The 10,095-nt window shown below is 37.7% G+C and overlaps 1 protein-coding gene across 1 annotated transcript in view; it reads right to left on the bottom strand.

The window, feature by feature from the left end:
* VDAC1 (voltage dependent anion channel 1) overlaps positions 1–10,095 on the bottom strand; it is a 34,231-nt gene that overhangs the window by 2,857 nt on the left and 21,279 nt on the right. Inside the window, exons 3-8 of the mRNA XM_072400769.1 lie at positions 9,634–9,683; positions 8,871–9,023; positions 8,714–8,766; positions 5,964–6,191; positions 2,357–2,507; positions 1,827–1,884 (exon numbers count right to left, since the gene is read on the bottom strand). Coding sequence (XP_072256870.1) covers positions 1,827–1,884; positions 2,357–2,507; positions 5,964–6,191; positions 8,714–8,766; positions 8,871–9,023; positions 9,634–9,683 — 693 coding nt within the window. The remainder of the gene's footprint in view (positions 1–1,826; positions 1,885–2,356; positions 2,508–5,963; positions 6,192–8,713; positions 8,767–8,870; positions 9,024–9,633; positions 9,684–10,095) is intronic.

Below are 10,095 nucleotides of genomic sequence, written 5' to 3'. Positions count from 1 at the left end.
ATACACATATATATATATATATATATATATATATATATACACACACATAGGCAATGTTGGGCCTATGGTGAGATGTTTTTCCACATTAATTTTTTTAGCGCTGATGCGGCCAAACCAGGACAAAAGTCCCTTGTTCCACCTCTGGATATCCACCCATATGTGGGAGAGAAGGGGAGGACATTTTAAGTCGAATGTCTGAGAAAAAGATCTCGGAATATATGTGCCCAGATACTTGAGTGCTACGTCAGACCATCAGAAGGCGTAGGATTGGGAGATTTAAACCGCCAACTGTGGTTTGAGCAAGATGTACTCGGCTTCAGATTTTGAGTAATTAATTTTAAAATTTGACAGGTTGCCATATTCCCCTCAGCTCCTCGATAAGATTGGGGAGTGAAATAAGTGGATTCCGCAAACAATAAATCGTCTGCAAATCCTGCCACCTTTTGGTGAGTACCTCCCATCCTAAGTCCTGAGATGTCCATGTTGCATCTAATGGAGCACAGCAGTAGTTCTAGGGTCATAATAAAGACAAGAGGTGAGAGCAGGCAGCCCTGTCTGTTCCCATTTCGAAAAGAAAAGGGAGGGGAGTTGTACCCGTTGACCTTTTCCTTGGCAGAGGGATTGTGATAAATCGTGTTTATCCAGGAAAGCATTTTATCTCCCAAGCCAATGTATTTAAGGGTATGGACCATAAACAACCAGTCCACGTCATCTTCTTCGCTGAAGAATTGTGTAAGGTGGCATCATGCACCCAGCTGATCACCCTAATAATGTTATCTCTGGCTTCCCTAGAGGGCTTGAGCCTGATCCAAATGTATGATATTGTACAAAAATGGTTAAATCCTGAGAGCCAAAGATTTTTGTAAATAATTAGAGATCTTGATTAAGAAGAGTGATAAGCCTATAGCTTGGACGGGCCACCAGATCCGTGCCCTCCTTGGGTATGAATGACATATGTGCCCATAGTGTGTCTTATGGCAGGATTCCCCCCCTCAATCAGCTTGTTGGAGTTCCTCATCAGTCCTTGGGGTCTCCAAGGCTTCTATCTCCCCTCTTCCAACTGGGGCATTCTGGATCTACGAAGATAAGACCGGATTGGAGCATCCCTATCCTGTATAGTGGTGTGCGGGAGATTATATAGATTCTGATAAAAGGCACGTAAGGTTTCTGCTATCTGCTCCACTCAGTGTTGTTTTTTTCTCCCCTTGTCCACTAGAAAAGGTATACACGATTGTTCTCTCTGTAATCTCAAAGCTAGGACGAGGATTGTTCCCAAATTCATAAAAGGTGTGCCTAAAGCTAGCCAATTGAGCCTTGGTCTTTGCCAATGTGACCTCTGACAGTTTAGCCAACAGGGCTGACGGTTACTTTCCCACTTGTATGTCCAGTTTGTTGTATTCTCAACTAATTTTTGCTACCTCTTCAGGTAGGCTGGAAATATATGTACGTCATTCATGCAAACATTTGCCATATGAATCCAAAATAAAATAGTAAATCTAATTTATGAATTTCTAAGATAAATATAAATTTTACTGTAAAATAAAATAATATGAGTTGACCACAGAAAATACAAACCTGCATATTAGCAAAATTGCTAACAATACCGTTTAAAAAACCTTTAGGTGTAAATGATTATTAATATTGTATATGTCCAAAACACTTTTTGACAAATGGTTGATTGTTGCATCTCTTATGCATAACACAAGGATGTATTTTATGTTCCGCACAATTTTTGTATCTTTTATTTTACATACAAATATACACAGCTAATAGACAACAAATGGATTACAAAGGATTTTGTTTTTTTTTAAGGTAAAAATTCTTACCTGGCTTGAGTGTTTGAGTATAACCTAATCCAATAAGACTTGAGTTATTAACTTTAGCCTGGAAAAAAAATAAATACCATTACACAGAGAGACAGCAATAGGCATGGAAATACAAATCACAAAACTGATGGATACAAAAAAAAAAACAACCCAAGTAAAAAGGTTTGTCAATGGACACCACAGATCACAAGCATCTACCATGAGAGAACCTTAATGGCAGAACACCCAAGCTGAAAATGCTCAGCTCTATTCTTGTCTTTCAATAAGAGCATAACATGCATGTTTATTTATTACACCTGTGATCATCATGTCAATGGAAAAAAACAGGTCATCAGTTTGGTAAATTTGTGTAAACCGTTCTGCATTTTACACTAAATTCCTGATAAAAAATGGATACATCTTTCATGCATTGACATTATATCTGGACCTACACCAAGAAAGTTTTAGATGCACTTAAAGCATCATGATGTTAAAGGTGTTTTGGCAATTATACCAACCCTGCAAGTAAATATACAGCTAGACATACTTACAGAAAAAGAAGCATCTGAATCAATCTGATATTTGGCTGCTATGCCAAATCGGGTGTTGCTGTTTCCTGCTGTCCATGCCAGGTTTATTGCAGTCTCCAGCTTATCGTTTACTTTCTGATATACTGAGCCACCAAACTCTGTCCCGTCATTTCTGTTGGTGGCACATTACACATTAATCAGCTTTAAAGTCAACTTTATAGTTATTATAGTATATGAGCATTGACAGTAAACTATTGTATGACTTATTTACTATATTTCCTTCTAGAATGTAAAGATTGTAAATGGATAAGCAATACGAAAAAGGTGTCTTACTTTGCATGTTGTGAAGGAAAGCAGTGCACAAGGGATAATAGTGAACAGTATATTTCAAAGACCAGTCCAAAGGAAATGATAGTGCAGTGATAGGGTAACGATAGGGCCTTATTTTCCACCGAGGAATGCAAAGGGTAGGAGGGAAGGCAGACTGCGTAGTAAAGAAGTACAGTGGGTATGTTAGTGAGCAAAATCTGTAGGAGAGGAGTGTGGTGGGCATGATGGTAGGCAGTATATGTACGAGAGGGGTAAGGAGGGTATACAAGGGGAACCAACATTTGGTACGGGTGGTAAGGAGAGAGAAGAATACTGAAGGTATACAAAATATACAGAAAACTTGGGGGAGCGGCTATCACTCTTGTTAGTATGGTCTCCCTGTGTTTGCACGGGCTTCCCACATCTCAGAAAACGTGCAGTTAGGTTAAAAAAATTGCTTTAGACTGTGTTAAGGACATATGACTATGGTACGGACATTACATTTTGAGCCCCTTTGAGGGACAGTTAGTGATGTGACTATGATGGACTTTGTACAGTGTTTCATAAAATGTTGGCATTATAAGTAAAAAAAATTCACTGGAGAAATGTTCCTATTGGTCCCATTGAACCTCCAGACATTTTGGTGACAATACCACAGTCAGAGCCTTTGCAATTAACTGAAAAACACCAACATAGGGTTAAGCCAGCTTTTGAAAAATGTTAATTTCTCCATTGATTTTTGACAAAATAGCATGCTTTTTTACATTCTCTCTTTTTAGAATATGGTCCCAAGAGACCTCTCACCCCCCCCCCCCCGACCTTCTCATTTATTTCCAACAAATTTGTAATTTGGGTCTGGTTAATATTGGTTAATATTGAGGGGGGGTCCCATCCTTTTTTTGTTTTAAGGCTTTATGCATTAAAAAAAAAAGTCTATAAATGCCTGACTGCCTTTCTGGTTTGCCTGGTCTGACAGTCTACCTGGCTCCATTTGTTTTGCGAAGCCCTCTTTACACCTGGCTCACTTGGACTTACACATGTAAAAAAAAAAATTCATGTGATTTCAAAGCTTGAAAAATGCCTTAAAACATATAAAAATGCCTGCACAGGAGTTTGCCAATATAGGGGCTAAAAGGCGCTAAAACTGCTAAAATGACCCCATCTTTACTCATAATTTGTTTTATATGAGTGAGGATGAGGTTTATTATTTTTTTTATTTGTTTTTTTTTTTTTTGTTTAGGATAAACCTATGTTCTAGATAAGCCCTGAGAGTTGTTTGATTAATCTGTAAAGTTCATATATTTTTCAAAGGTTAAGTTAAAAGAAAACGTGATTTGAATATGCATGCAGAAAACATTACTTTGTTCTCCTGCTGCTTCAATCAGCTACCATGTAAAATACCTAATACTTCAAGGCACTGGTGAATAACGACTGTTCAGGCACGAGTGCAGAACAGGGGCAACTTGGAGCTTAAGCAAGGCTTTCTCTCTTTGGTCCTGGCCACTGAATAGAAGATAGAAGAGGGAAACTAACAAAAGTATATGCTCTTCGAGACAGCATTTAAGTAGCTACTATTTGGTCAAATTGATTAAATTGCCGACAGCTGTTCCCCACATCACCTGTTAGGTTGATGCTTTCAGTTATACCTTCCCTAACGCTAAACTTAAAGCACATCTAAACCCTGAATTTCCTTACAATTTGTATTTTGTAAACAAAATTGTATTACTGAAACACAGTCCCTTCCCTATAGTGGTAATGCTTCCTCCACTATGCATCCCTCCATGCCTCCACACAATCTCTGAGCAATTACACTAAAAACACAAACCTTTTAGTAGGAACAGAATCAGAATTTGTCAGAAATTAAATGGGAAAGTCAGAATTTTATAGTTTTAGGGGTTAAATTGTCAAAAATAATTGTGGGTATTAAAAACAACCAACAGAAGGATTATTACATTTTTTGTATATCCTTAGAATCTGACAGTTAAACATTAAGATATGCCAGGCACATGATATGCAATATATATAGCATATGACTTTAGTATTTCCAGCTAGCGGACAATACCAGATGCCCAGGGCAACTTAGAAGAGCCAGGGCATATAATGTGGAAGACAGCCCAAGGCACCAGATCCAATTGTCAGACATAAGCAATGTTTCAGTTTTATACACTTTGGGCCAAATGACTGATGTTTGGGTTGAAATTGACACAAGCTCACAGAAAAACACCAACCTATTGCTGACCTAAGGTGCTCATGCAGGCAAACTCAAGGCAGCAACCAGAAAACCAGGCAAGAGGTAGGAGTGCAAACTTCATGACTCTGCCTGTTTTTTATTATTCAAGTTGCCCAAAAAATAAACAAAACAGCCGGTCCGGCTCCTAGCTAACTCACACCTGTCTAATCTAAACAAAGAAAATACAAAGTCCCTAAGTATAAATAGGCAACCCAGTCCCTAAGTATAAATAGGCAACCCAGTCTAGGGGAACTTCCCTTGGCATTAGTCTTTGTGGAGCTCTTTCTTTTGCAGCCTCCAGCTACCTACAGGATATAAGGCTCTCTGAACACTAGGCTTGTTAGGCTAAATAGTTAACCTGTGCTCAGGCTGGACAGGCAGGAAGAACCTGGACATTAACCAGGTGGTAAGGAGACCTTCCATATCTTTCCTGACCAGCTCCAGAACCCTAAACTGTTTTTTCCCCAAAATCACCATGGAAAAGTAGCCAAGCTTTTACTAGAGCTTTTAATTGATAAAATGCCTAAATCTGTGTGAAAAATGCTTTTTTTGTACTATTGCACTTTGAACTATATCTTTTTTGTCAACATTGGAAAACTATTTTTTGCCTGCTGTATTTAGACTTTGTAACCGAAGAGGTGTTGAACTATGTTTGACCTCATGTTTATTCTACTGATGTCTGGTTACTGGTTGGCGCTCTTTTTTTGTTTGAAACCCCCCTAATTCGCCTCTTCCCCCCCATTTTGATTATTTGTTCTCTTCCTACTATTCTATGCAAATTTGTTGTGTAATGTTATTGTTTACTTTATTTGAAAATTTCAATAAACACTTTGAAACAAAAAAAAAATGTCTGAATCTGGTTGTAATAAAAACACCATCACACACCTTTCCAATCAAACGTTGTGATGCCCTGTCACAACCCATAAATGATCAGAGGCCATTCAAATCTAGATGCACAGATAAAATAGGGCAGACTTGGTTTTATGCAAATGATATGGTCCACTGTAAAATAATGAAAGTGAATACATTCTTGCAATCCTGAAACAATACAATTTTTGCAAACATTAACATTTTTTTCTTTGTACTTACACATTAGTGTGCAACTGGAACTCATCAGTTTTGTATCCAACAGCAAAGTTGCTCTGGGAAACCCTGGACTTGGTTGATTCAAATGTCATCTGATAACCTGCTAACCAACCTTCATAGCCAAATACCACTGCACCGCGTATTGAGGGACCAGCAATATCGAAATCCATATCACAACCTACATTAATGTGTTCTCTTTTGTAGGCACTCTTGATCTTTGCATTTTTCTTTCTAAATATTCAAAGAGAGACATTTCAGATAATCTGCCAATTAGGGTATGCTGCAAAAAATGGATTGAACAAATGCTTTATGTTTTATCAGACCGTAAGAAATAAATAACAAAAATAATGTATGCAGTATTTTCAAAATGTTGTCTTTAATGAACAATTAGAGGTGGCATGGAAGGACGCCTATAACTTTTTGGGATTTCTACAAAAAAAAATAAAAAGATTTTTACTAACCCACATTTACTTATTTCTTAGCTCCAACTATGGTCACTTAAGATTAAAAATAAAATCTAGGATATGAATAAATGTGGTTCAGAAACACAGAATGTTAATTATTATGTGGTCAGTCTATGCAGCATAAAACAATGGCTGACCCCCAGGAAGAGAAGAAGAGAATACAAAGAATTAATAGTTTTGATATAAAACTTATCAAAACCTAATTCTCTGTATCTAGAGGTTGTTATCAGGGATATTTAAATAGTTTGCGCCATTCCCAAATACCTGCAATTTATCCTTGCTTATCTCTACTATATCTGGTGATTGGTAATGTTCATTTTCAGCCTGGCCTAGACGACCTGAGGTTCCAGACAGTGGCAGAACTGGGGGCCAGACATGTGAGTTTTTTCTTACAAAAAAGCACACATGGCCCTTGCTGACAGAGATGTGTTCCGATGATACCTATGCTCCATTGGGTTTTTGGAGAATAGGCCAATGTCAGCACTTTTTTACTCTCTCTTTTGTTTAGAACAATTCCGGAAATCCTTCACAAAATTTGAGTCACTATGTACGGGCCAAGGTTTGATTAGACATCCGATTTCTCAGTTGTATTCGATTCGGTATTCACTCAATCTTATGCTAGGAAATGGTCCAGGGATCCAGACATTGTTTTTTCCCAGATCAACGAAACCAAGTGACTTCTATGGCCCATTCATCTTCGATTAGCTCAACCTACCAAGAAACGGAGTATAAAATTCTGACTCCATGTATAAGATTCTGCACTCCATGTTCCCGGAGGCATGAGATGTCTGCTGGTGGTGCAATGCAGATAGAGGCACAGACCATCAGATACCCTTTGGGACCACTACAACACCTTAACAAGTAAACTTTACTACAGGTCACTCTTGATTAGACTGGTGGATGCAGCGAGAGCTGCAATCAATCTGGGCCTCTTCGGATTGCCCAATGCCTTGAACGGATTAATGAGCTTTATTTAATGGAAGACCTTACCGCCTCTCTTAGAGGTACTGAGGAAGCTTCCAGACAAGGATGGTTCCGCTGGACCATGTTTTGTGAATCTCCATATTTTATTACAGCCCTTCAAGATGACTCCTAATATCTACAACAATATAACTGTTCCTCTTTTGGCAAAGACAATCAGTGTAGACTTTTGAGACCTTACTGTTGTTATATATATTTTTTTCCTATATATCTCATCAATCAGGTAACCATATCCCTCCCTTCCCTATAGCGGCTCCTATTTAAATTCTTCCTTTAAATAATAACAAAAATTGCTGTTGTAAGTCTAGTAACTGCAAATAAAAGAATAAATAAATAATTAAAAACAATTGTGTCTTGACACAGCCTTCTTCTTATTTTCTTGAATTAGGAACTCACTCATGGACATGTGTAGGTGCATACAGTTACTTTATGAAAGTCTCTATTAAATACAATTTGTAATCATTTTTTAAAACCTTAAACATCTTTTAAACTATACCACACTGCCCTACACATCAGCATACCATCTTGGAGAGGCATGAAACAGTATTGTAAAGCAATCAAGCTTTACTGCATTACATGAAGTACTGTTGCTTATTAAAGGAGAGAGTACACAGCCTCATCAGTGAGCTGGAGCTTTAGTATTCAAATACAGTCTTGATCAAATTGAACTGTATGGAGTAATACAGTAGGAAATAAAAATGTAAAATTGTTGTATAGCTTCTGGCACCAGTATCGGTATTAAAAAAATATACATGTAGCCAACTGCATATACTTGAAAAATGTAAATGGTTCATAGATCATGGACCTTTCATTCTTCTGTCATTTGAAACCATCACTACTTCCCACACTACATATCTCACATCCTTTGTGTGTGAAATTCCCCCACCTACTAGATTGTAAGCTCTTCGGGGCAGGGTCCTCTCCTCCTGTATCACTGTCTGTATTAGTCTGTCATTTGCAATCCCTATTTAATGTACAGCGCTGCGTAATATGTTGGCGCTATATAAATCCTGTTTAATAATAATAATAATTTAATAATACCTTCTGGCTATAAATAAGAAGCTATTGTGACAGGCAAGTTAGGGGAAAAAATATAGTAACATATAACATATAGAAATGAGAGAATAACTCAAACTAACTAGAGAAGAGACTAACTTTGACATGCTTTGTATTAGATTATATCAGTGTTTATGTCAGGGTATGAGGATATTGACAAGAAATATCAATTTTATTCATACCATGCTCCTATCAACCACATTTTATGAACATAGAGTTCCTATGCAAACAGTGAAAACAGTATTGTCTTACCCAGTGTTGGGAGAGAATGAAGAGTCAAAGGTCAACTTCAGGCCTTTTGCAAGCTGAACAGAAAAGAAATGGATCAATATTCATTTACATCAGCTATGGATGGATTGCTATTGTAAATATAGTTCACATCCGTCACAAATGCTACACTCAATATTACCTGATCTTCTACTGTGATCTCTGTTCCTAGTGTGTTATCTGTATTCCACTTCTCTGTGAATGTCAGACCATATTCTGCCCATTTGTACTTTGTTTCCAAGCTGCCAGTGACTTTACTGGTTTCAGCGTTTGCTGATCCAGAACTTGTAAATTCCTGAAAACGAATAAGAACAAAATGAGATAAATACTGCATTAAACATTTCAGACATATTACAACTAGACCATTGCCAATGATACTTCAAATAAAATCCATCCCTAAACGCAGCATCCTGCCCACCCTATTGCCATATTATCAAATAGGAGTAATTATCTGCCTAAATCCTTACTTGGAAATATTGTGCTCCAGGATCACAGTATGTCTGATGAGGGAACCAAATGATATGGAGTTAAATAATCTTTACAGAAGGCGAAGGATCAGCCAAACTGAGGAATTTTTTCCCTTTAGTTGAGATTATGTCTTAGTAAATATATGAATTTAAGGTAGTAAGAGGGAAGGGAAATGGAGGGAAATCAGTTTAGGGCTACTTTAAACTGCCCAAAAGATTAAGATGTGCGCACACAAAAATAACAAACTGATCGTGGTAAGAGCTTCCCTCTGTAACAGACATCATGATAAAACCAGATATTCATTTGGACTGTATTTAAACACATTTTAGCAAAGAAAATACACGAGAACAGAGACTATTATTTTTAGTACAAAATGTTATAAAATGTTTTAGTTCAAAATATATTGAGAAAACATGCAAGTCTTCCTTTCAACTTACCAGGCCATTTTCAGATTTTGTTTTCAGATCAAGCTTTATGAAGCCAAAACCTACAAAATGGATAATACACAATTCAATACTTCCAGGGGATTCATTACCATATTTTTCAAAATAAGGTCTGAATTGTGACTTTTGGAAAAGAATAAAGTGGAGAACCTTCTGCAAAAATAACTAATGGGACTAAGCATTGTGCCTCTTGTGCATCTGTCTGCTTATAATAGAGCTTCTATTCACATGGAAGGCCTTGATTTGGATGGGCTCCTTACCCGTCTTGTCGATGGCACCTAGACAAGGATGAAGGCAGCACAGTGGCTCAGAGGTTAGCCCTCTGGCCCTTGCAGTGCCGGGTCCCAGGTTCGAATCTTGGCCAGGGCTCTATCTGCATGGAGTTTGCAGGTTCTCCCCTTGTTTGTGTGTTTCCTCCTGGCTACTCCTTTTTCCTCCCACATTGCAAAAACATGC

The sequence above is a fragment of the Pyxicephalus adspersus genome, chromosome 2 (genome assembly GCF_032062135.1).
Source record: "Pyxicephalus adspersus chromosome 2, UCB_Pads_2.0, whole genome shotgun sequence".
Taxonomy (NCBI): Eukaryota; Metazoa; Chordata; class Amphibia; order Anura; family Pyxicephalidae; genus Pyxicephalus; species Pyxicephalus adspersus.
Note: the sequence above shows the minus strand (reverse complement) of the source record. Positions and strands in the feature narration are given on the sequence as shown.